The 27,732-nt window shown below is 39.3% G+C and overlaps 1 protein-coding gene across 1 annotated transcript; it reads right to left on the bottom strand.

The window, feature by feature from the left end:
• Positions 1–23,491: 23,491 nt before the first annotated feature.
• LOC129766871 (uncharacterized) lies at positions 23,492–27,037 on the bottom strand. Its single transcript, XM_055767473.1, has one exon. The coding sequence runs from the start codon at positions 27,035–27,037 to the stop codon at positions 23,492–23,494; it is 3,546 nt and encodes a 1,181-aa protein (XP_055623448.1).
• Positions 27,038–27,732: the final 695 nt, after the last annotated feature.

Raw genomic sequence — 27,732 nt, 5'->3', positions numbered from 1 at the left:
TTGCATATGAAAAACTATCTCTTATAACGGGTCATTAGGGACTTGTCAACTTTTTTTCAATAAAATACAGGTTTTGTAAGACATTGAGTTCAAATTTATTCTGGTTATAGTTCAACCAGTATAATGGTTTTTTTCTCTCCAAAATATATATTTTTATCAAGGCTCATATGGCGTTAGCCTGACGGGGCCGGGAGTTCAATATTTTGACAGTTTTTCTTATTATCTATGTTAGTAATATTAGGCTGTCAAAAAAGTCCTGCGGTATTTTTTTTGAATTTTCATTTGTTCATAAAATTAGTCAAATATACACCGTTTTGTTCGATGACTTGTTCCCAACGAGACGCCAACTTCATAATACCCCTGTTATAGAAGCTCGCTTCCTTATTGGCAAAAAACTCGGATAGCCAATTTTCACAGGCCTCTTTTTTGGCTAACTTCTGACTACCTAGATCGTTCGCCATGGACAAAAACAGGTGGTAGTCACTTGGTGCAAGGTCCGGACTATACGGCGGTTGCAAAAGAACCTCCCATCCGAGCTCCCGGAGCTTCTGGCGCGTCACCAAAGAAGTGTGTGGCCTGGCGTTGTCCTGATGGAAGACAATGCGGCCTCTGTTTATCAAAGATGGCCTCTTCTTCATGAGTGCTACCTTCAAGCGGTCCAGTTGTTGGCAGGTCCGAATTGAGCGTTTGGCCATAGGGAAGCAGCTCATAATAGATTATTCCTTGACAATCCCACCAAAGGTTCTGCTGTGTAACCTTCCTGGCCGTTAATGAGGGCTTGGCCACCGTCTGAGCCGCTTCAGCGGGCTTCGACCACGACCGTTTGCGCTTCACGTTGTCGTAAGTGACCCACTTTTCATCGCCAGTCACCATCCGCTTCTGAAACGGGTCGATTTTGTTGCGATTCAGCAGCGATTCACATGCGTCGATACGGTCAAAGATGTTTTTTTGCGTCAACGTGTGTGGCACCCATACATCGAGCTTCTTTGTGAATCCAAGCTTCTTCAAATGGTTAATAACGGTTTGATGACTTATCCCCAGCTCTTGGCCGATGCTACGGCTGCTACTATGCCGGTCTTTCTCGGCTAATTCAACGATTTTGTCGCAATTTTCGACGACAGGCCTTCCGGAGCGTGGCGCATCTTCGACGACCTCTACACCAGAACGAAAACGTTGAAACCATCGTTGTGCGGTGGAAATGGAAACTGTATCGGGTCCATAAACTGCACAAATTTTATTGGCAGCTTGAGATGCATTTTTGCCTTTGTCATAGTAGTACTGTAAAATATGTCGGATTTTCTCTTTATTATGCTCCATATTTGCGACACTATAACTCACGAACGACTTAACCAAACAAAACACTGTCAAGGACTATATTATTCCAACAAGCTATAGTATGACTCGATACAATGAATACAACTAGAACTACGCGCTTACAACGACACCTCGCGGAAATACCGCAGGACTTTTTTGACAGCCTAATATGTAACCGATTACTCACGATCGGCTCGAGGTTAGTTTTAAAAGTGTTCTCGTAATTGGGATGTTGCTGTCTTCAATGCTCTTTTAAATAGTCCAATCTGTGGAACAAGTTTTTAGTTAAGAGTGATGATCCTATAAAAGTGGTGCGTTAGTCACGTGTAACCGGGAACCCATCATGGCGCCGTAGAGAGTATCAAGAAAGCGGTGACTAAGGTACTGAACGGCTTAATTGCAAAAGACTATCAATGCTACTTTTAATCGTGGGAATATCAAAAATTATAATGAGTTTTTTTTTTGTAATCAAAATACCGTGCGGATCGCTGAATAGAATTACCGATGATTATTGTTTGCAGTCATTTCCGCAGAACCAATTTTAAAAATATTGATAATGTACAGAACGTTCGGTAGCTGACCAGGAATATTTCAGGAGGTTATAGAGGATCATGATTGATGAGAATAATCCTTCTACGCATATGGTCGTATCTCAACTATGACAGAGTTATTCGTCTTCTCTTAGAAGACTTTTTTGCTCTGTTTGTCTTAGACTGGCTCTAATTCAAAAAGAACGCTGCTTAGCACGATACTGTTTTTTGAAGTTTAGAAAGTTTGGTACTTGATGTGATTAAATATCAACTCTTTTCCTGTAGAAGTGCCCTTCTTCCGATGTATGGTTGACTTGTTTGTTATTGTATGAGCTATTCACATAATTTCTTCAGAATAAAAAAATACTTTTTTCAGAAAAAATAATTTTTGTTTTCAAAACAATTTTTCCAAGTTAAAATTTTTGAAAATTTGATTGATATTTGGTAATAAAAATATAAACGATTCCTGAATTTTATTCATTTCTGAAAAACAAAATCGTAAGGAAAAATACTTTGGCCTTTTTCTAATGTAGTCTAATTATTTTTTTATTAGATTTCAAGAATGCAACCACAACGTTGTACTGCAATCTGAGATGGTGCTACCAATGACCAGTCGAATTGGCATAAAATCCCTCACTGACAGATATGACAAACGGTAAACAAACCAAGGCCGCACCTTCTCCCAACTCATGTCCAATCTCTGTTCGTTAGATGCACTACTCTTCCGTTTCAATCTTGCCAGCAGCAATCTCTGCGTTTGTGGCCAAGGTTATCATGACATCGAGCACGTTATTTGGTTGTGCGAGTATCTGGTCGCCAGATCGAATTTAGAAAACTCCCTTCGGGCCCGAGGAAGACAACCCAATGTGCCAGTGAGAGATGTATTGGCTCGGTTAGACCTTGATTACATGTCCCAAATATATGTTTTCCTTAACCCCTCCTTTTCTTCCTTTGCGAGTAATTGGTCCTCTTGCTATAAACAGTAGAATAAGTTGAAATGTAAATACACTATAGATATACGAATAGATTTAAGAATTGAGTGTGATCATCAACATTTTTATAATCTCGTTATATCCCATCCTTGTCCTGAAAAAAATGTCATCCTTCTAAACTCGAGTCAACCGCGAGTAATCGGGTTTCTACTGTTCTAACCATAGAAATAGGAAATTGTTCATATATAGTTATAAAAATATAGTTAAGAATTCGGCTCCTTAAAACTTATGTAACTGAGCCTGTAAAAATAAACGAATTAATAAAAAAAAAGGCCGAGGACATAGTGAACGCGATGCAAAGCGATGAATCGGACAGAAGCGAAGATCATCGCGTCTCATCCATATGTCACTTGATTGCCCATGTTTATATAGGTGACGTAAGCGACAGAATGAATAGAATCGAATTTTTGACGTAGAACTAGAAGGAAGGGTCTTTCAGGAAGGGTTCCAAATCAGAAAACAGGTCACGTTTTTATGAAATAAAGTTAACGTTAATAACTGTTTTCACAGCGAACAAATTCTGATAATTTGCACACCAATGGAATTGAAAATTATCTAAGATTTGTTTGATATACTATACAGTACATTCCACTAATACCTAAACAGTTTAAATTAATGAAAACTGGAAGCATTCTCATTTTCTCATACATTTGTTCTGCTGATTTGTGTGCATTCCCGAACAGAGCTGTCAATAACGAGCAATCAATACATTCGTTTCTGCTCGTTTTCAACATACCGTTTTGTCTTATATTCCGAACAGTCTCAAATTCTGAACACTTCATTTTTAAATGTAATTTTACTAAACTTTTATATTATAAATAATTGAATAATGAAAACATCCACATTCTTTGAGGTATGGCTTCATTTTTACATCATTTACAAGTATCGATACAGCCTATAATTTATGATATTAATCATTTGCAAAAAAGTGACAGTCAAAACCAACGATAAAATGTTTACGTTAGAAAATTCCGTAAACAAATGAGCATTGCTCATTTTTCAGATTTTGTAATCGTTTCTACTATTTTGTTTGTTGTTTTTATGTTAAGTGCAAGAGAATGGATAAATGGGTGAAAAAAAAATATTTTTGAAGAAATCTTCATTAAATTTAATATTGAAGTAGTGTTCGGAATATGAATCAAGTTTCTACGCATGATTCAAATTCCGAACACTTCATTTTCAAATGTAATTTTACTGAACTTATATGTTATAAATGATTGAATAATCAAAACCCCGAAATCCTTTGGGTTATAGCCTTCATTTTAACATCATTTACAGTTATCGATACAGCCTATAAATTATAACATTAAGCATTTGCAAAAATGTGACAGTCGAAACCAATGATAAAATGTTTGCGTTAATAAATTCTGTAAAAAACAAGCATCGTTCATTTTTCAGTTTTCGTAGTTTTTTCGACTATTTTGTTTGTTAAGTGCTAGAAATGGTAAGAATCTACAATAAATTGATGCAATAAAATGATATTTTGTGCAACAATCTTTATTGAAATCAGTGTTTGGAATATGAATCAAGTTCCTACGCATGATTCAATTTGCGGACATTCCCATTTAAAAGGGAATTTACTGAACTTTAATGCTATAGATATCCAAAATCCTGACATTCTTTGGGTTATAGACTTCATTTCAACATAATTTACAGGTATCGATACCGATATTGCGCCATTGGTCCCGAAACCATGTTAACTATAAGAAACAAATACGATCAATAATTACAAAAGCAAAATCCAATTTTTGTTGCATAACATTTTTCCAAAGAAGACTAGCTAATTGACTTTAATTTGATGTATCGATTATATGAATCTGTCCAGGAGTTTAAGAGCTATGATTTAAAAAAAATATTGCATATTTGCTGTTCGGAATTTGAGACAAAAGTGTTCGGAATATGAGTCAGTGACAACAATAGTGTCGGGATTCGGGATTGGTTCGGGATTGGAGACAAAAATGATTAAATATATTTTTAGTTTTTCATCATGAATATGCATTTGTAAATCAATTTTATTGTAGTCAAATGAAAAAGATGGCTCTATTTTATTCAAAAATCAAATTAAATTCGCAAAAAAGTACCATTTTGAGTAATGAGACACTGTTTAATGGTCATCAAATCTTAAGTGTTCGGAATATGAGACAAAACGGTATGGAATAGAGTTTCTTTCCACAAGAGCCCTTCTCAGGGCTAGAGGCGGAAACCAAAAATAGAATAGAATGAAAACACAGATGCGAGTGAGCTAGCATAACACAACGAGCGGATATCATTCATGCCTTATGCCGATTTCACACACTTACACATAGCTCGATACAAGGAGAGTAAGCCCTCTGTATCGAGGTGTGCTACGACAAAGAAGAGCAACATACGAGAATTGTTTGTGCTAGTGCGGATATGGCAGAGTATCCAGAATTTTGGAATATAGATATACACTGCATTTATTTATATAAACGTATATTTCATGAAAGTATGCTTTCAAATTCCAGCAAGATAACCGTACTGTTGCATGTTGTGGGGTTCGATCACATCTCAAGCCAAATATAGGAGCAAAGGGTTCATAGCAAACTATCGATATCTGAGTGGGAAGGAGAAAGTCTGATGCGAGTAAAATCAAATAAGTGCTGATAGCTGATAGCTGATAGCTCGACTCTACTCGACTCTTTAGAGTCTACTGAAGTAATAATAAATTAAATAATTAAAAAGTTATTTCAAAAATTTCGATGCATTCTAAAATAACATCCGAAGTGATAAACAAGTGAATTGAATAATATACATCAGATAATTACAAAAGCAAAATCCAATAATATAAGTTCTATGTCGAAAACTGCGGTCGTGTCCTAGATACAACCCATTACAAATTTTTTTTCGTGCCAGTGAGGATATGGAAGAATACCCAGAATTTTGGGGTATTTATATTCCCAGTCTTACCGTTGCATATGCTGGGGTTCGATTCCACCTGATAATGAAAACCGCTCACAGCTTATTACGATTCTCTCCATCAACGATTTGTTGTATCCGAAAGACGCTGACATACAATGAGAGAGGCAGAGGAAATATTGCAATTCAAGCTCCTCCATTTCTCTATAGTTCGCAGAGATATTGGCATCCTTCGATAGAAAATATTTCTACGTAATGGCTACACTAAAGAAAGTTATACATCCTTTGAAACTAATTATTATACAACTAGAATAGGTCAACCATTATCTAAATAAAAAGCCCGCATTATGATTGATCCATTGGCACAAGCAATACTCTACCAGTTATGCTGTAAAAAGAGCAAGTAATGCAAACTCGTTGCATCGAAAGAAAAAATAAATGATGTAACTGCGACATTTTTATTAGTGTCCTTTTAGACAGCAATGAGCCAAAATCATACGTTAAATCTGAGAACTAATTTCAAAATATAGTTGATCCTTTCCCGACCGCTTTCGCAGTTCGACTGAAACATTATTCGCAATGAGTTATACATTTGTTCAATAGAATAAAGAACAAACACTGTCATATGTGAACGGACACAATTCTAACTCGGTCACACAGTGAAAACGTAAACGCAGAATTTACAGCATCTATTAACCAGTCTTGATACTGCCAGCGAGCGGTCAATATCACTTTATAGACTCGATAGGGTGTCATCAGGGTTGCCACAAATACCGAATATTCTGTATTTGACAGATTTTTGGCCAAATTTCGAATACAGAATCTGTATATACAGAATTACAGATTTTCAGCAAAAATACATGATTTACAGATCTTTTAAATTCAATTTTAAATATTGAATTTATTACAGCGCATACATAGATACCTTAATTTAAAAAAAAGATGAACGTAACGCAACGAAATGGCAGTTGTAATGCGAAATCTTGAGCGATTTGAAGAGCTTAAATTATTTTTTCGTTCCAAGATAAGTATGACCATAATCAGTCTGCCAATCGTATATGACTCGTTTAAACGATCCTATGACTAAACCGATTATGCTGTACCTAAACTTTGTTATACCGCTCAACAATAAAGCAATTTTAATCAGAAAGCTCTCAATTTTGCGAACATTATAATGAGACAAGTATCTGATCATGTTGGGTAACTTATGTTTTGAGAGCTACGTGCAACGATTCGCTGATGCTGACTCTGATGTGAAAGATTTTGAAGTTTTTCCGAAGAAGCCTGAGGATGTTTAGGTTGGTACCGAGAAGAAGAAGCTAAAAAAGTATTATATGCAGCTAGGATGCTGACCTTCAAATCGATTTGTTGTGACTTCTATATTGAACTCGTGAAACAGATTTCAAAGCGATTTGACTTCAGTTATCAGAACTGCGGCCTTGATAAACCATCAATTTTTCGTCAAGCGACCAAACCTTAATGATTTGATACGCCAATTTCCTCAATTCGTTGAAGCAGGTAATGGATATGGCTTGTACAACTAATTCAGGCTACTCTAAGCTTCGTCTTGAGTGACTCAGATATGAGTGACTCAGATATAACTTTTTTTATCCAATGCTAAGCTGCCGTAATCTCGCAAAGTGACGTAAGCGCCAGAGGAAAGAGTTCTCAGTATGCTTTTTTTTAAATTGCATGTATAATCAGCATACGCGTTACCGATACACATATCGTTTCATCTAGAGAATTATAAAAATACAGAATTTAGAAGAGTGCAGCTGTTCACCAAATCCGATATCTACCCTTCAATCAACACTCTGCTTCAATTCATCCGGAAGAGAAATTGAGCAGGTGAGGGAAGCAAACATCGTCAAGAAGCTTTGTCCCTTGATGCCTGAAGATAGAAGACACTATTGAGAAATCCTTGTAATTAACAAATAATTTTATGAGTTTATACTAGTTGCAATCTCTGTGTGCACTATGTGATAACAGCAATACACTTCATCTAGAATAAATTATGCCTTTAAACTGAGTTTGATTTTATGAATTTCAATATTCGACGAGATTTTTAAACAGAGCTTCTAATCACATGATTTGTAGTTGTATAACAACGTTTCTATTATGAATGTAGCGAATGTTTTTGATTAAAATATTTGGCATGACGAGTATTTCCGAAAAGTGGGTTCTTACAAGAAAGAAGGCATGTGACTCTGTCATTATACTAAACGTACATTACGAAAGATGTTGTTATGTGGAGTTTGCTGTCCCTGTTCGATCATCCTATGCCATCAGATCAGTTCAAAAATCACATCGCATCACAATCAACTCGACTTTGCATTACCTCACAGTGGAAATGGCGCTTACGCCACTCCGTTTTCAAGCTTTCGCGGGGTCATTTTTTCACATTTCTGTAAAACTTCGCAGTTGTTTGGAAGGATTTCATATTCTTTATCAATCTATAACAAAAAAAAAAGTCAAAATGTCAATTTTGCTTGTGTCACTTTGCGAGATTACGGCAGTAAGGTCGTTTGTTAGATCCTTCTGACTCTCGCGTTCTGACTCTCACTTAACCATTTATCATTTCCAGTCCATTTGAATTTTCCTCATATTTCCATCAAAAACCTTACATTATAATATACAGCATTATCAAACACATTTTTCACAAATATATTTTTTTCGCGATTTGCAAACACATGTTTTACTCTTTTGCATAGAATATATATTCGATACGGAACATTTTCATTCACAATTTTTATTCTAAAACCTGAAAATCCATTATTGTCTTTGTCGTTTCTAAAACTCGGAAAACGAAGCTCATTGTCGTCAACGGAGATGATGGTGATGGAACAAACGTTTAGGGGCGTGTCCACCACCATAACTGTTAAAGCTATAACACTAAAAATAAAAATATGGCTTGCGATGTTTGCTCATCATTGTAGTGCTCGTCGCAATGTTCTCGCGAGGGAAAGTTGCCATGACTCAACCATCTTCAGCTGATTCTACAAAATTATGGCTCTTCCTAACCACCAAAATATTCATCTAAAGAGTTGAAACAGAGTTGAAGAGTTGAAAATTTCGATACATCCTAAAATAATATGAAAAATGATAAATATTCGGATTGAATAATATAATTCCGTAGACCTATGTCGAGAATGCGGTCGTGTCCTAGACGCAACCCCTCCCCTTACAATTTTTAATTTACAAAATTCCTCTTGTTATCGATAACATTCTTCAATCGTTCAGATTATTTCATTTGAAATGTGCATGGTTATCGTCAAGAAACAACAAACATGCGTTTTCCCAACACTAATGGTGGTGGTGATGATTACGTCACCTTTGTAAAAATGTGCTGTTTAGCTCGCGCGTACGTTTCAGCAATATTACAATCCAGTTCATTCTATACATAAACAGTCCAGCGCAAGGATGCCAGATATGATAACATATCTTCATCTTGTAAACAACTGAATTATTCTGAGATACAAGTCGGACTCGATTATCCGGAATGTTCGAAATGAATTTCCTGCAAAATGTTGATTCCTGCGAAAAAATACCCTATGCAAAATTTTAGCTCAATCGGACTTTATTTCCTAGCTTTTATACTGAAATAAATAATAATTTACCAAACAAGTTTTATTGAATTTTTTCTGCAATAATATCGTAACATATGAAGATACTAATTAGACATCTTTTGAGAATCCAATAAATCAAAGGACTATCCAAGCGAATTCAAAAGCTTATCACTTATTTTGTATTCTTTGCAACAATCTCAACACTCCTACTCCAACTTATGCTTTTCCTTACTACGTCCATGATTATTCGAATGATCATGTTATATATGATACACTGTGAATAACATACTAAACGGACCCTGCTCATCTTAGCTACATGTTTTATGATATTAGGTATGCTTAAATATTAAATCAATGTATTTATTTGAATTTGGAATTTTCATCGTATATAAATCTACTGCGGATAATCTAAACTAGTTGTATGGAACAACCCCTATTCCAGCCCCCTCCTCTATCTAGCTACGTTCAATTTTGTTAAAATAATCATAAAGTATATTAACAAATTATTCAAAATTTCTGATGAAAAAAAACAAAACCAAAATACTCCGGATAATCGAGTCCGACCTGTACGCATCTCGAAACGAGTAAGTCGGTTCGAGAAAATCAAACTCGAATCTAATTGAATTTGGTATTATGTATCTTTTTCGAGTTATTTTTTTCGGTGTACTAAATTTCGAGCAAGATTTGTCTTGAAGAGAAGTGTCAAATTGTTGGGTTCGTAAACAAGGCAAAGTGCATGGCTATTGCAAAGATCAAATAAGATCGAAAAACAAATTCAATTTGGTATTGTATTAGAATTTTGATTAGAAAGTGAATATTGCGAAATTACACTCGACAAAAAAAATAGAAGAACAGAATGCGAAGTCGGAAATTTTAGGTGATTTTGACAAAAATTATGTACATCCCATCGATATGCGTTCACGAAGTTACATCATGTCAAAAGTCACCTAAAATTTCCGACTTCGCACTCTGTTCCTCTAACTTTTTTGTCGAGAGTATAATTATAATAATTATTTTTTTGTTTCAAGACTTTGGCAATGTTTCAGGCTTAGCCGAGAAGCGTTTGAAAACATTTCGGATACAACCGTGTTCCAACCAACTTCCAGAAACACTGCTATTCCTTCAGCTTTGAAATTAGCGGCCGTTTTGGACCTTCCGGTTTCTGGTCGTAACAAATCAAAGTAATAAAGTAGGAAGCTTTTTATTTGGGGTGGCTCAATCAAAAGTTTTATCAGTGTTCAATGAAATGATGCCATTTCTGGAAAGAAGCTTGTGCGAAAAATGAATCGAATTGAATACAATATCGTTTAATGTAACAAAGAAATATTTCTTTGACAAATTCAAGATACCCGGTGTAGTGATGGTGCTCATATACCCATTCTAAGGCCTACGGAAAATGAACACATGTACTTTTTTCCACTCCGAAGCTTTCCGCATCGGGGTCCCTCGCTCATTAGGTGCATTCTTCAAACCATAATTTGTGAGAAGTCCTCTTCGCATTTTTCGGACGAGATCTGAATATTCCTCCATGAACTTATTGCTTTTCTTTGTGATTCCATAGTGCTAAAAAAACAACTGATTCATTATGCAACATATTAAAAGTATTTGATTTATACTCGCATACTGGTACAAATAGACGTAAAAACCAAAGGAAATACAATTGAAATTTTGTTTGATGTAAGGTTTAGTATTAAAATCAACGTTTCACTAGAATTTTCTCATACGACGATCAACCATTTCTTGTCGAGACATTTGTTCTCGTTTCGAGCTAAAAAAAACGCACAATGTTACGCTATGCCAAACTTTGCTCGAAACTCTACCTACCTGCCTTATTCGTTTCACTCGTTTCGAACTCGCTTCGAGATCCATAATGTCAAAAGTAGTCGAAACGAACAAAAATCACTCGCTTCGAAATGCGGAATGCCACCTCTGTTTTTGGCACGGATTGAGTTAGCTTGAACACTTCGATCGCTCACCAATACGCAAATAGTGTAGAAAAGTGATGTTCAAATAATATATTTTCTTTTTGAAAGCAGTAGATTCTACTGTACTCTGGGTACAATTTATGAGTGAGAACTGTCAGTTAGACTTTACTCTAGAATGTTTCAGAATTAAATTAGTGTTTTGTAACCAAAAGATGTCAATAAAATGAAGCTTTCCAACAATTTTTCCTTGCAAATATTAGGCTGTCAAAAAAGTCCTGCGGTATTTTTTTTTGAATTTTCATTTGTTCATAAAATTAGTTACAATCATCTGTTTTAAGTCAAATATGCGCCGTTTTGTTCGATGACTTGTTCCCAACGAGATGCCAACTTCATAATACCCCTGTTATAGAAGCTCGCTTCCTTATTAGCAAAAAACTCGGATAGCCAATTTTCACAGGCCTCTTTTGTGGCTAACTTCTGACTACCTACCTCGTTCGCCATGGACAAAAACAGGTGGTAGTCACTTGGTGCAAGGTCCGGACTATACGGCGGATGCAAAAGAACCTCCCATCCGAGCTCCCGGAGCTTCTGGCGCGTCACCAAAGAAGTGTGTGGCCTGGCGTTGTCCTGATGGAAGACAATGCGGCCTCTGTTTATCAAAGATGGCCTCTTCTTCATGAGTGCTACCTTCGAACGGTCCAGTTGTTGGCAGTACAGGTCCGAATTGAGCGTTTGGCCATAGGGAAGCAGCTCATAATAGATTATTCCTTGACAATCCCACCAAACACACAGCAGAACCTTCCTGGCCGTTAATGAGGGCTTGGCCACCGTCTGAGCCGCTTCAGCGGGCTTCGACCACGACCGTTTGCGCTTCACGTTGTCGTAAGTGACCCACTTTTCATCGCCAGTCACCATCCGCTTCAGAAACGGGTCGATTTTGTTGCGATTCAGCAGCGATTCACATGCGTCGATACGGTCAAATATGTTTTTTGCGTCAACGTGTGTGGCACCCATACATCGAGCTTCTTTGTGAATCCAAGCTTCTTCAAATGGTTAATAACGGTTTGATGACTTATCCCCAGCTCTTGGCCGATGCTACGGCTGCTACTATGCCGGTCTTTCTCGGCTAATTCAGCGATTTTGTCGCAATTTTCGACGACAGGCGACAGAATAATCTAAGAGAAGGTACACTTACTTCGACACAAATCAAATCAAACGAAACAGAAAAGACGAAACTGAATTAAAACTGAAGCTCACGACACCTTTTGAAACCCTTTCAACGAAGTGGCAAATGAATATGATAGTCATCGTAGCGAAAAGAAAAAAATTTCATTGCTAACGAAATCGACTGTTATGGGAAAACATTTAGAATTCACGACAGTCACAGTCAAGACAGTCACGTTGATTACGTTTTCATTACGTTTTCATCGAGACTAAAGGGTGTGTCAGATCAAATTGCATCACGGAAAAAACGCTGTAGAAATTTAATTTTTAGGAATTATATCTTCAGCTTTCGCTTATAATCAGGTAAGAGTGTATAGATCACGTTGGCCATGCTTCACTGTCAATTTTTCGTAAATTTGGAAAAATGTCGTCGAACAAAAAAGAGCGTCGTGAATTAATCCTGCGCACTCATTTCGAGAATCCGGAGTTGTCACATCGGGACATCGGTAAGATGCTGGGAATCGTCCAATCCACGGTCAGCAGAGTACTAAAACGATACTTCGAGAACCTAACCATCGACCGGAAGGTGAAGAACGGCAAAAATGGATGCTCTGTCAGTGAAAAAGATCAAAAGCGCGTAGTTAAGCAGTTTAGACGTGATCAGAGAAGTTCGGTCCGGGATGTCGCCAATAAGCTGTACTTGTCAAGTTCAATCGTCCAGCGGACCAAGCAGCGGGAGGGCCTGCGTACATACAAGGTTCAGAAGGCTCCTAACCGCGACGAAAGGCAAAACATGGTGGGGAAGACGCGAGCCCGGAAACTGTACACCGAAATGCTGACGAAGCCGCATTGCCTGGTAATGGACGACGAAACCTACGTCAAAGCGGACTTTCGTCAGCTGTCGGGCCTGTTGTTCTTCTCCGCAAAGGACAAATTCAGCGTTCCGGAGGAGATTCGCAAGCAGAAACTATCCAAATTTGCCTAAAAGTACATGGTGTGGCAAGCGATCTGCTCTTGCGGAAAGCGGAGCGCCCCCTTCGTGATGACCGGCACGGTAAACGGGCAGGTTTACCTTAAGGAGTGCCTACAGAAGCGCTTACTACCACTATTGAAGCAGCACGAGGGCCCGACCATCTTCTGGCCGGATCTCGCTTCGTGCCACTATTCAAAGGACGTGTTGGAGTGGTACGAAGCCAACGGGGTCACCTTCGTGCCAAAGGAAATGAACCCGCCCAACGCGCAGGAACTTCGCCCAATAGAGAAATATTGGGCGATTATGAAGCAGGCCCTTCGGAAGAACCCAAAAGTTGTCAAATCGGAGGCGGACTTCAAGAGAAAATGGATTTCTGTTCAAAAAAAACTACAACCTGACGTTGTACAGAACCTTATGGACGGGGTAAAGAAGAAAAGTGCGAGCATATGGGCTTGGGCTCGAAGTATGAATAAAAAGAAAATGCCAAAAGTTGTTTAATAGTTTTTATTTTACTGTCTAAAATTTTCAAAAGGATCGGTCTACTGGGCGAATTTCTACAGCGTTTTTTCCGTGATGCAATTTGATGTGACACACCCTTTAGTTGCTTGGTAGAAGCTCATAATGCACATTTTCTTCTAGTTCTACCAGACCCAGAGAAACTGCTTCGGGGTTATATTCACTTGGCCATTATTTTTTTAACTCAACATTATTGTGAATGATTTGCTCTTCACAATTTGCTACAAATTGTAGCCGAGTGGTTAGCGCCACACATAAACCCTTATTCCGGAATCCGGTCGAATTTGAAATTAGCACAATATTACGTTCATTCATCTGATCGGGTCAGATCCAATCGAGTTGTGCAAATGTTGCATCCTTGCAACCCACTAGAAGTGTATTACAAAAATTACCAGATATCAATAAAGAAAAGCATCATTGCAAGAAACAGACTCATGGAAGAATTTGTTGTTCGTTTCAATTTTCGGAAAACCTTGGGAGCTCTCGGAAAATAAATACAAAGCCGCTTTGTCATTGTATCTTTATCCTGACGATATACATGGTCCTCTATTACCGTTTGGAATAAATTGATCGATGCCAGTTCATGCACGTTTGTTTCAGAATATACATCTCCGGGAAGAAGTCCAGCCATATGAAAGAATATGGATGTCTGACCTGGCAGCACTCTCAGGCAACTCAGTCTTTTTATTGTTGAATACAGAATATTCAGGATGGGCGCAAAGTTTAAAATATCTTGTAAGAATAGAGCAGATCCCATTAAATTTTCAGTTTTACTTAAAAATATACTTTACATGTCCACGTGGACATTATCTAAATCCCCTCCCACCTCACCGTGGACAAGCGTGTTCTTTGTGCAATTTGGTTGGTTCAGGTCAATCACGGAGACCAACTACGAATTGTGCAGTCTACCAAAACTCAAGCTCAAGCTCAAGCTATACTTTTAAACGGTTTTATTTAGCATTACCTACTGTGAATATGTTTGTATGTTTATCTGCTGGTTTGCATCACAAGAAATTTAACCTCCTTCCTGTTGACCGATTAATCTGAAATTTGGAGCACGCCTTTAACCCTGCTGTAGTACTAAAAATACTCGAATTTTCATTTTATGCAAACCACCCCGACGTAAACCCCATTTCCTGCGCCCAGATTTTAACCGTTTAAAAATTGTATGAAATTTAACCGTCAGTTAAGGCGTTGATTATCTACTTAGACAAGCATTCAATTCATGACACGTCTGGAGTTTCCCGAAAGGCAGTTCTGTCTGACGCTTTAAAATTGAAAACAAAATTTGTGCGCATTTTTTTCTCCGGTTTTTTTTTATCTGTATTATAGTGATTTTCAACTCATTTGGCTGGTTCGTCACTTGTACTTCCATTTTTGGAAGAATGTCGGGAGTGAGAATTGAACTCGTGACCTTCAGCGTGAGAGGCATGGATTTTACCACTACGCCAGATCGCCTCCAATCATTTTTTTCTCCGGTAAACTAACTTAATTCCTATTGTACGAGAAATTTAATCTATCCTTCTTACAAACGGACAATCTCTTCAGCCAATTTGAGGTGCCAAATAGAGTATGATTGTGGACGCGATAGCAGCACCCGGATTTAATCCATCCACTAGGACAAAATAGTATCTAATTAATTGTAGGATTACCTGAATAAATGTTTTCGAAATTCGTTAGATAAATCGGCCAGAAATCATCAGATATATCACGATCGAGGGGGACGATTATACCGAACAGCCGTTTGCTCACACTTCCAGCAGTCGCAAAGAATCCAATAAATCGCACTTATTTTTGAATCATAATGCCCCGCTCTGTAGCTTCCACGATCGGAGCCGATAATATGGCAGCTAACTCGTGAAAAAAAGACCGAAATCGATTGGACGTGCATTATAATACCATTTTGGACAATCTGTTGAGGTTTAAAAAATGGAAATTTAATCGCCATACACGCGCGCCGCTTCATTTCCATACCGGTTTCGGTGTCGAAAGGCTTTAATTCGTCAATTTAGAAGCACGCGTGACCAATCGAAAACGTAGATTATATTTTCTGCATACGACACCCGCGTCATTCGGGGATTTACGTTGTATCGTGATAATGAAAACATTCAAATGTACACGCTCGCGGGAGATTGGGACAGTTTGGCGTTCGAGAGTGACCCCAGAAAACACCCGCAATCATTTTCCTACGGTTTCACAAATTACCCAAAATAAGGCACCTTTGCAGACACTCTCATCATTGTCATCGCCATGCGAGAGGGAGAGAACAAAGCTTGCAGTGACATTTAAAATTGGCGCACCGAAAAAGGCAACAGGCAGCTGCATGTCCTAAAACGTTAAAATATCTTCCCCATTTTCCAGGGCGATTGTCTTTTCCTTGTTGCCTTGTGTGAGGCGAGGTATTAAATCACGAAACCTTCGCCACGATGCGAGACTGCCGAGCGCCTGCCCTCGAATGGTCGGCTCGGTGAATTGGCAAAATTCTTCCGCGCGTTCCGAGGACACAGTGGATAAGAGCCTGCCACATATCTTTGTCCGTTACCGTTCTCATTATCTGAAAATGGACGCACAATCAGTCATTCAAATTGGCACCTTGAAAGGTTTTCCCGGTTTCGCGATCGCGAACAATTTCTTAAACAATGCACTGCTGCATTTTGGACAATAATTGACGATATAAACCCGATGTCTTGCGTTAAATGGAAGCCACGAGATGGGACAAACAAAACGATTGCTTTTTATTGCATTCATATATCTATCCCGAGAATGGAAACAGCAAACTGTTCTCTGCGTCCGTTCAGACCAAGGAGCGTGTGTACCGTGGCAAAAAGTCAAAGGATCACTCTCAGCTCCGTCTTCATCAACTTCTACGGGAAGGGCTCCGCAGGGATCGAGTGGAATTCCGAAGCGTTTATCCCTTTCGTTTTCCCTTTGTTTTGTTTTTTTTCCACTCGAGCGTGAATTGCATTTAAAATTCTTACCTTCCCAGTCTCCTCCGAAAAGCAAAAGGTATTTATGGTTGTGTTCCTTTGCACCTTCGCAACGTTGAGGGCAAACACGCGCTTCGATTCGAGGCAATCTTTTCTACAAGGGCACACGAACATTGTCGTCCGGTCGTCATCTAGACAGCGGTCGTGAGGTCGTAAAAAGTCCCGAAAAATTTGCTGTACTTTGGCGGAAATTTTAGCAAGCGAGCAACCCATTGCGCGGCCTCTCTTAAATTACGAAATGTCCCCGACACAAAACGATCGTTTACTGATTGCTGTTTAATTGCATTAATTTCAATTTGTTCGAACAGATATTTGGTAATATTTCGGGATTGCAGCGTTTTTCGATTTAGTAATTCAACGCACCGCCATAAAGCATCGCTGCTTCCTAGTGATCAGGAAAGTTGGTTAATCAATGCGTCGGTTCGACATCAAAATGGATCATAATTGTCGGCACCAGCTGTCGTAAATTAAGCATTTTATGAGTTGTTGAATATTTTAGGCTAATTAAATTACAGCGCTCGAAAATCGATATCCTAACGAAGATTCGCAGAGCTCGTGTCGTTTTCCTATTTGGGAACGCAAGTCGCGCGGCTTGCAGCCCTCATTTGCATTGCTCTGTGACAAACGTCTGACATGTTTATTATCCGCCCAAAAAAAGCGTGCAGCGTGCAGCCCCCCGGTGAGTGCTGGCGGAACTCTGTTGACCATTTGTGGACACCTTCAAATATTCCTATTTTCTCCGTCCAAGTTCATATATTTCCGTTCACACGGATAGAGATCAGAAAATAAACAGGTGTCCACGCTGTGTTAGCGGTTTTGTCGAAATTAAATTCGCTGACTTATAAGCTCATTACGTAATTGTACGAGCATAATGTTTTCATCTTTTTCTTTTTCTTCATAGGCACTAACGTTCCTGAAGGCTCGACGACGTATTTCGAAATCACACAATAATCACAATCACAATATTACAAAAAACACTTGTTACATTTTTGACATAATTGTTCAGCTACACTTTGTAAGCACACGTAAACACAGTTATAATAATCATAATTCTATTTTATGAAAATAATATAAAGAAGTAACGAGTATCTCCAGTAATTGATATCCTATGGATTCGTATCAGTAGAACGCCTCGGTTGATTACGATTTGACATTTAGAAAATCTGAACACTCGTTTTCAAGCTGTTTAATTTGAAATCATGGAAAAAGCGTCGTTTAAAAAAAATTATAAGAGGTTGTGTTCAGGACACGACCGCATTGTTGACGTAGAACTACGATGTAGTTTAATTCAAGTCGCTTGTCTATAACTGCGGATATTATTTTATAAAGCTATGCCAATTTTGAAATAAACATTCTACCAGTTTGGTCGCCATGAAATGTTTTTTCATTGTAGAATCATTTGACAATAATTTTTGAATGATTCATTCATGTACTTGCAGAACAATACATGCTAGAGATAAGCGCAGCTATCATCCTAAGCGGATAAAGTTTTGCTACTGACTACTGACTAAATGAACGAAATAAACTCTATCTGTTAATCTCAACGACCTCGAAAAGATTAGCACTGTTTCATTATGATCAAGATTAGCGCAAATGCAATCCTAGTTGAAAGCAGTTTTGCGACAGGCACGCGAGCCCAAATAAATTAATAATTTAATATAACTTATTGAATAGCTTGGTATTCCCCAAATATTTTTTTGGTACACAACCTTAACACCTGCTTCACCATAGCGTCAGTTCAATGCATTGATGACAGAAAACAAACAATGTTAGTTAAAAAAAACTTTGGCTGAATATTTGCCTCAGCAGAGATTCATTACCAATACACTAGCGTAAATATTTCCCTCCCGCTATCTCCCATCCTTGTTTATATTTATCATTACGACTGCATAATTTGCAACACCAAACAATCGTCAATGATAGCATAAAAAATTAGGCGATTGTTGCATCGTTACAGAGCCAATACACACGGGAGGGTTTTAGCGTATCGAAGATGCACTATTTTACGTGCGGGTTATGAAGCACGCACGTACGCAAACAAATGTCCATATATCGATGGCTTGAAGCAACTATATATACACACAATTATCTCCGTTTTGCGCTCTTCTCATCAGAAGCCCTTTCTGTTAATATTGCTAGTCTAGGTTAGCTTAGCTGTCATCCTTTGTGGAAAGAGTTTTCTTACCGTCATGCGAAACCAAATCACTGACAAAATTCCAGAGCATTTATTTTCTTGGTTAGTTGACGTTAGCATAGCTTGATGATTCCCCACACAATTGTGTAGCTCAAAACTTTAATGCAATGCCGTCAGTTTGATGCATTGATAGCAATGCCAGAGACATCAGCAAGTGAGTAATTTGGTCGCGTCCACAACTCAATCCGAAACAAAGACATGTGATGACGCAAAACAAGGAAGAACAAGCGATATTAATTGCTTTGAATACAGAACGATACTGAAAGTTTGCCTTCCTTCCTTGCTTGAGACTTTAGACTTCTTCAGTTCATTCGTCTCTAACCTTCAAAAAGGCCCTTGGGAAACTTTACTTTATCTATAATATTACTCCTCCACCCCAATTGCCTTGAGAAGACATTCGATCCCTCGTCTTCCAGCTCGTCCAGCAACGATGTTGTTCAGTCGATTTCCTCACGAAGAATGAAAGTTTGCCTCAGCGAGATCCACTGTTTATACTCTAGGCAAATATTCCCCTTCGTTCTTTTTCTTTTCCTTTGTTCACGGAGACTTTACATCTTACGATTTCCCCTTCTTCTTTTTCTTCTTTTTGGCTTTAAGAGGGTTTAAACTTTTCAGTTCATTCGCCTCTAAAATGTCACCTTCGTTGCTCGTCGATAAGTTGCTCGTTATTGACAGCTCTGTTCAGGAAAGCACTCAAATGGACAAAACAAATGTATGAGCAAATGGGAATGCTTACAATTTTCTTCAATTCAAACCATATACAGACTATGGGATTGTGATGTGTAGCATATCAAACAAATATTAGGGAATTCCCGATTCGTTTGGTATGTAAATCGTCAAAATCCGTTCGTGGCAAAAATAGTTATTAACGCTAACTTTATTTCATAAAAACGTGACCTGTTTTCTGATTTGGTACCCTTAATGAAAGACGTAGTTCTACGTCAAAAAATCGTTTGTGTATTCGTAAGTTGAATACAACAAAATACAACACAACTTAAGCAGTCATTGGAAAAAATCGAATGAAATACAGGATTTTTAGATTAGCGGTGGGTTAGGGAACGCCAAACGGATACAAGAGTGAATACCAATACCATATGGGAAGTGAAGTAAAGCCCAAAGGTCACGTCAAGGAGATACAGAAAATTCTCACGCTACCAGTTACTAATCGGACAGTTCGTTTCGGACTATTTCAGTTTTGTGAAACAAATCTCAATTTAAGAATCTTACTTTTACAAGGAAAAAGTATTGCTAACCAGGGCCCGAAATCTTCGAAGGTGAAAAATGAAGACCGACTCTACTCTCAGTAGCTTCGTTTCGACTAGAACTGCTTCGGCAGTCGCTCACAACAAAAAGTTACTTGACTAGAAAATGAATTAACTAGCGTTGACTAGCGAGGATGACTGGTGAACTAGTCAAGTCAGTGGTTATTTTAACTGACTCGACCAATGAATACGAATCTGCCTCTTCATTCAACTGACTTCAATCCACACTTCTATTTTCCCCTGACACTAATTATATACCCGCGTACGCAATCTTATTTTACGTCCATATAAAGAGAAACGAAAACATGCGCACACACACTGCACGCTATTTTGTACGTGTGAGTGCGATACAAAAAAAATCTAGCTCACCTGTAACGTGTGTTAAACCACGTTGAACTCAAACATCAATGCATGCCCAAGTACATGGGAGAGAGAAAGAGAGGAACGAATTCGTTTTGGAGGAAGTCACTTCAACATGCAATGAGGACAATTTGACTGGGAAGAATGAAATGATATAGTCGAGTCGGTAGAGAGAGATAGCGACTAAACGCCCGACTGACTGTTTAGTCGTTTTGGCGGAGAAACTGCGTGAAGAAGCCAAAAGTCATTACTAACTGAAAACGGATATAGTCAGTCAGATAGTCAGCTGACTGTCCTCAGTTGACTATGACTATTCAGAGCCCTGTTTCTAACAACAACTTTTGCATGTTTTTTTTTTAATTACAACTAATCCTAATTTTGTTCAAATTCAAGATAGCAATATGATGTACTCGACAAGGTTTTGGATCTTATTAAAATACTAACTGACCCGGCAAACGTTGTTCTGCCATGTAAACTATTTCTAGTGAATGTTTTGGATGTTAAAGAAACATAACTAAAGTATTGTAAGTATATAAAATAAGATGTACATTATTTTTCAAAAAACGTGTCCCGAAAATCCACTAATATTTTCGCTTCACAGAAATGGAACACAGAGCTCAACGTCGTCTATGTCGAATTGCGTGGCAATATTGCCACATTTGTACAATTCGATTGGGGTTGAGTCGAACGGATTACAGAATGCAAAATTGCGATCCGTTCGGGTAATTCTGACTCAATCGGATTTCCGAATACGGGTAAGTAGTTGATCAGTTGGCAGATCTGGAATTTCTGGAAAATTACACCATCGACTTCCTCAGGGCGTCGGCTAACCAAACTGAACCAAACTGTGTATGAGGTAATCCTCGCTTCTTCCATACAACCGAATACATCCAGCAATAATATGTGAGACCGAAAACGCGCTGTAATGTCATGGTAATGGGTTACGTTTTGGCCTGGCAATAAAAAAAGCTATGTCGGCGTTGCTCATGATAGCGTCTCGTCAGTGTATTCTTCCTCACCGCTTTTGTTGATTGTGTCGTAGGAATCGCAGTTCTGATCTTGTCGAATCATCATATTTTTTTATTCCACTTGTTTATTAATTTGGGTTTATTAGCATTTTAGCTGTAACAGAGCTGGATTTAATCGTGTACATGTTACATGTTTTATCGTTTCTATGAATTGTAAATTACACAGTAGCCATTTAGGCATAAGAGTACTCTTTTTGTTCTTCCATTGTCCAGTTAGACCGGATAGCGGAAACAGTTGATATTTATCATTATTGTGCTATTAATAGCACATCAATCCAATTAGGTACATATGAGGTGGAGCAGTAGGTAGAGTATATTTGTATTGGAAAACAAAATATGGTGTCGCCATTATTTGCATTCAATATGGAAAGTATATTGAAGAAAAGATACAATATCTAAATAACTCACAATTTGATGATGTCATGAGCCAAAATGCTCATGAAATCTTGTAACTGATTGTTTTTTAATAGATGATAATTGTATTGTGACTTACTTCCATCATTTAGGAAGCAAAAACGTCCAGGGAGCAGTCGTATTCTTAGTCCTCGGAATAGCAGAATTTTCAATGAAATGTTGGTTAATTGTAAACTATTTTCCTCAAATCACATACACTGGTACTGGGAGCCTTCAAAATATCATAATATCATCGCGAAAATAACGGAAATATGTTTGTTTCTATGAAGGTGAAAGAGTGAAAATGACACACATAAATATCACTTTTATTCATCTTTTCCGACATCATTTCACAAATATCCACTGCACACTGTCACATTATACGCATATTCAGCGGGAACTCCACGAAAAGATGTTTTTAAACTGATAAGAAACTTGCCGAAAACAATTGTAAGGGGTAGTATCTAGGAAACGACCGCATTTTCGACGTAGAATTACACAAGTATATTATGCAATCTACTTGTTTACCACTTCGAATATTATTTCAAAATGCATCGAAATTTTTGTAATAGATTATGTTCTTCGTTACAAGTAAATTTTATGAACGTTCTGTTACGTTTGATATGATGCCTAGGACTAGCAAAATATGTAAACGGAATAATTGTCAAACGATCATTGTATTTTACATTTCCCTCTGAAATTATTGCATATCTCATGTTTACGTAGTTCTCGAACCGCAAAAGTTCATTCACCTCTAGTATTTGAAATGACGATTTAAAAAAAAAACGGTTTAAAAGGTTTAAAGGTACGGTTTAAAAGTACGTTTTAGGGAACTGTTGTTCGTTAAAATTAAGATGTTAGTATTGGGCCATAGTGGCCCAACACGGCTTTCGGACTAAGTACTAACTCCTTCACGGTCGGTTTTAGACTGAACTGTATTTCCTTAAATTTTACATTGCTTAGGTCACTTGGGTGTTTCTTGTTTCTCCATGTCAGCACAAAATGTGCGTTTGATTATACAGCGTTCGCATTATTTTGATTATACAGCATTCACACTATCGAGTCGGATCCTCCGCTGCGCCCCTTCCAGTTCGCGCAGTCGTTTCGTGTTTCTCCTCCAATGGTAGTAAATGATGGCGATCACCATCGCCACGATGAATGCCCCGTCTATGGAATATGATGCGACGTCGTGCATCGATATGGTATTCTCGATCTTATCGCTGCCGAACATTATACTTGTTTTTAATTGTCGCGTTTTCTTGGAACTCGTAATGTTCCCTACATTGTGGCGCATTTTATTGCATCGAGGAGGGTCTTAATCGCTGACCCAAGCACTCGAGCGTGTGAAACCACTTCGTTTGGAATTTCGGGTCTCGCTATTATCAGCGGAAATTTGCATTGTCAATTTTTTCATAGGGTCGTCACCCAATCTGATTTCGTGTACTTCCATTTTCTCCCCCCTTTGGGACGAGGGCGTAGTCTACCGTCCCAAATCATTTGGGGTGCTTGGGGAGGGGGATCGTCTTCTAGTTCGATTGCTTCGGCTTGAGATTGCTGTTCGTTATCAGCTGTGTTGTCATACTCTTCTATAATGGGTTGAATGGTGTGCTCCTCGACTGGTAGAGGAGCAAGTGTTCGCACGTTGCGTTTGTAAATTCCGGTAGCGGTTCGCACTACTGCCACTCGGACTACTCCATCATCTCCAGGGTGTATTTGTGTGACAATTCCCATAGGCCACCTTGCTACGGGAAGGTGATCGTCTCCGATCAATACGATTTGGCCTACCTTAACGTTGGCTTGTTGCTTGGTCCATTTTGCATAATCACGTAACTGGTGGAGATACTCGTCTCTCCATCTTCTCCAAAATTGTTCGAGCTGCGATTGTACTCGTTTCCATCTGGTTGTGAGATTGCTTCCATCCTCACTCTGCGTAGGGATGGGCACGGCTAGCATTGGGCGTGCTATCAAAAAATGACCGGGTGTGATCGCGGTCGGTGAATCTGGCGTCGTGTAAACAGGTGTGAGTGGTCGCGAATTCATTATTGCGGCCACTTGGTAGAACAGTGTCTGCAATTCCATGATGTTTAGCTGTGCTCCTCTGGCCGCTGCACTAAAGAGCCGCTTGGCTACCTTTATGTTCGCTTCCCAAAGTCCTCCAAAGCTGGGGCTTCGGGGTGGAATGAATGAAAATCTTATTCTGTGAGTTGCCGCAATATCAACTAATTTGTTTTGAAAAACTTCATTGTTATATATTCTTCGTAAACGATTGAGTTCTCTGCTGGCCCCGACAAAGTTCCGCCCATTGTCGGAGTAAATAACCTCGGGTATTCCCCTCACTGATGTGAAACGGAGAAGTGCTGATATGAACGCTGCCGTCGACTGATCTTCGACGACTTCTAGGTGAACTGCTTTGGTCGCAAAACATATGAAGATGCAAGCATATGCTGTGGTCTTGCATTTCGATTTTTGATTGAGATATACTTCGAATGGCCCACATAAGTCCACTCCCGTGTGAGTGAACGCTACTGATTCATTTACCCTGGGCGAGGGCAGTTGTCCCATTCGTTGCTGTAAACGTCTGGGCCGCGCTTTGGCACATAAGATGCATCGTTGAATGACTCCTTGTACGGTCCTTCGGAGATCCCTCATCCAAAATCTTTGTCGAAATTCGTTTATTACCAGATCTGTTCCGGCGTGAAATCTATCCTCATGTATTTTTTGAATTATTACCCTCGAAAATGGGTGCGATTTGGGAATCAATATTGGATTCTTTTGTGAGATGGGCATTTCTGCATTGTGGAGTCTCCCTGTGACATGTATGACTCCATTTCTGACGATTGCGTTGAGATGCTGGAAAGGTCCTTTCGTAGGCACCTTCCCAGTTTTTCGTAATTCCGCTACTTCATTTGGATAAATAGTGGCTTGCATAATTCGGACTACGAGTGTTAGTCCTTCATTCAATTCAGTGGTGGTGAGTGGGCCCGATCTCTTTTCGTTTCTGATGCCTGTGTCTTTATTGACCTTCTTCATATTGTTTATGGCTCTACACAGCCATGCAAAGTGTCTTACTGTTTTGTCATGAGTGTGATGGTGCGGGTATTTTGCGATTAAGTCTTCGCATGCCTTTCCTGTTGCTGCTACCAATCGTGTTATTGGTTCTTTAATCTCTTCCTGTTCTGCAGCAGCAGTGTATTCGTAGCCGCTCTGCAGATAATATTGTCTTCTTCGTATACATTCCGGTCCGTGTAACCAAAATTCTAGTTTTGCTTCGCGTAATTTTCTGACTGGAATTCCTCTCGAAACCATATCAGCCGGATTTTCTTTCGTAGATATATATTTCCAATGCTCTGGATTCGTGGTGGAGTGTATCTTCTGCACTCTATTTCTAATGAAGGTTCCCCAACGTGTATTTGAAGATTTGATCCAACTTAGCGCTACTTGTGAATCACTGTAGTAATATTCCGACGAGATTCGACCGGCCAGAATGCTCTTTATTTTAGCAGTTAGTTCTGCTAGAAGTGCCGCCGCCAAGAGTTCCAGACGGGGCAGAGTGACCTTCTTCAAAGGCGCCACTCTCGATTTCGAACATAAGAGATTCGTACTCTCTTCTCCTTTTAAGTTGATTGCATGTAAGTAAATGACGCATCCATAAGCCTTTTCGGAGGCGTCACTGAATCCGTGTAAATCTAGTGCGATCGTATGACTCGGAGTCGACATCCGAGGTATTTCTATCTTGCTGAGCTCCACTAATGAAGCTTCGAACTTCTTCCATGAGCTTAGTGCTTGATCTGGAACATCATCGTCCCAGCTGACGTTATAAGTCCACAATTCTTGCATCAATATTTTAGCTGTAATGATTACAGGTTGTATCAATCCGATTGGGTCATACAGTCTCAAAATCTTCGAGACCATCTGTCGCTTTGTGAGCGCTTCGTATGTTTCACCTATGTTTTTCGTACTGATGAACTGGAACACGTCTGTTTTGGGGTTCCAGGCTATCCCCAATGTCTTTATGACCTCTTGGTCACCAACTTGGATCAATGGTTCCAAGTCTTTCTCTGGAATTCCTTCCAGTACGCTTGCGTTGTTTGATGCCCACTTTCGAAGTGGAAATCCATGAAGTGACAATGCATGCTCTATTTCTCGTTTCGTCTCCGTCAGTTCATCTGCGTTGGACGCTCCAATCATTAGATTGTCAACATAGAACGATCGTTGAATGGTGTCGGCAATTCTCGGATTTACCGACCGATAATCTTCAGCTGCTTCGTGTAGTGCCCTACAGGCCAAGAATGATGAAGACGCTTCACCATATGTGACAGTCGTCAGTCTATACGCTTTCAATTGATCATTGGGGCTGTCGCGCCACAAAATACATTGTAACCAAGTGTCTGTGTATGCGATGTGAATTTGTCTGTACATCTTTGCAATATCTGCTACTAGCACGTCGTTGTGCGTCTTGAAATCAATTAGCAGATCGAATAAGTCCTTTTGAATGGTTGGTCCCACGATTTGTATATCGTTCAGGGATACTCCGGTTGACGTCTTTGCACTTGCGTCGAACACCACCCTAACCTTGGTGGATGTTGAATCTGGTTTCACCACACACGAGTGAGGGATGAAATACTTTACTTTGTGAAAGTCTTCTGTGGTGACTGGTACCATATGTCCCAGTGTTTCATATTCATTCATGAATGCCCTGTACTCTTTGTACAGGTCTGCATTCCGCTTGAGCCTTTGCTCAAGCGATGTGAATCTTCTATATGCTTGTTGATAAGAGTCGCCTAACGATGACGGCTCCCCCCGTAGGGGCATTCGTGTAATGTATCTCCCGTCGGGAGCGATCTCTAACGTTGTGCGGAAGTGACTTTCCGCCTCGCATTCGTCATGTTGCTTTGGTTCCCAGTCTTGAAAGCACGCTTCTTCAAGACGCCAAAACTTCTCTATGAGTTTGGCCATTTCGTCCTGTGGGAATTCGAATTCATTTCTGCTACACCTTGTAGCAGACAATACAGTGGTTGATGGGCTGCTGTGACGTAGCGTCCCACATGCAATCCAGCCCAAGCTGGACTCTTGATACGTAAGACCGTTGGCTACGCTAAGCCGGCCTGGCATTAGAATTTTGAAAAATATTCTCGCTCCGAGGAGAATGTCGATTTCATTCGATCTGTAAAACTGGGGATCGGCAAGGTGCAATTGTTCTGGTATCCGTATACCCTTTTCATCAATAGCTGTGCTTGGTTGATCGTCCAATATCTTTGGCACTATGATCAATTCTAAACTTTCATTGTAGTTGCTTGCGTGAGAGGCTATCACAGTTTTGATACCCCTTTTAACATGTGCTTGTCCGCTAACTCCTTTAATGGTTACGTTTACCGAGTGTTGCGGAATTCCTAGGCTTCGAGCAGCCTTTTCTGTGATTGTTTCTACTTGACTCCCTGAATCAAGTAGACATCGAAGAGGGTGCCATTTCTGCTCACCCTTAACATGAATTATGGCTGTGCCCAGAAAGACGTATTCTTCCTGAGCTAGTCATTTCGTTGAACTTGCTTGTGCTTGATTGACATCCTTCTCGGGATGCAATTGTTGGATCTCGTCCCCCTTGGGAGAGTCTCCACGATGAAGTAGTGTATGATGCTTCGTGCTGCATATTT

Source organism: Toxorhynchites rutilus, chromosome 2, assembly GCF_029784135.1.
Source record: "Toxorhynchites rutilus septentrionalis strain SRP chromosome 2, ASM2978413v1, whole genome shotgun sequence".
Lineage (NCBI taxonomy): Eukaryota > Metazoa > Arthropoda > Insecta > Diptera > Culicidae > Toxorhynchites > Toxorhynchites rutilus.
This window is presented reverse-complemented; position numbering and strand designations above follow the sequence as displayed.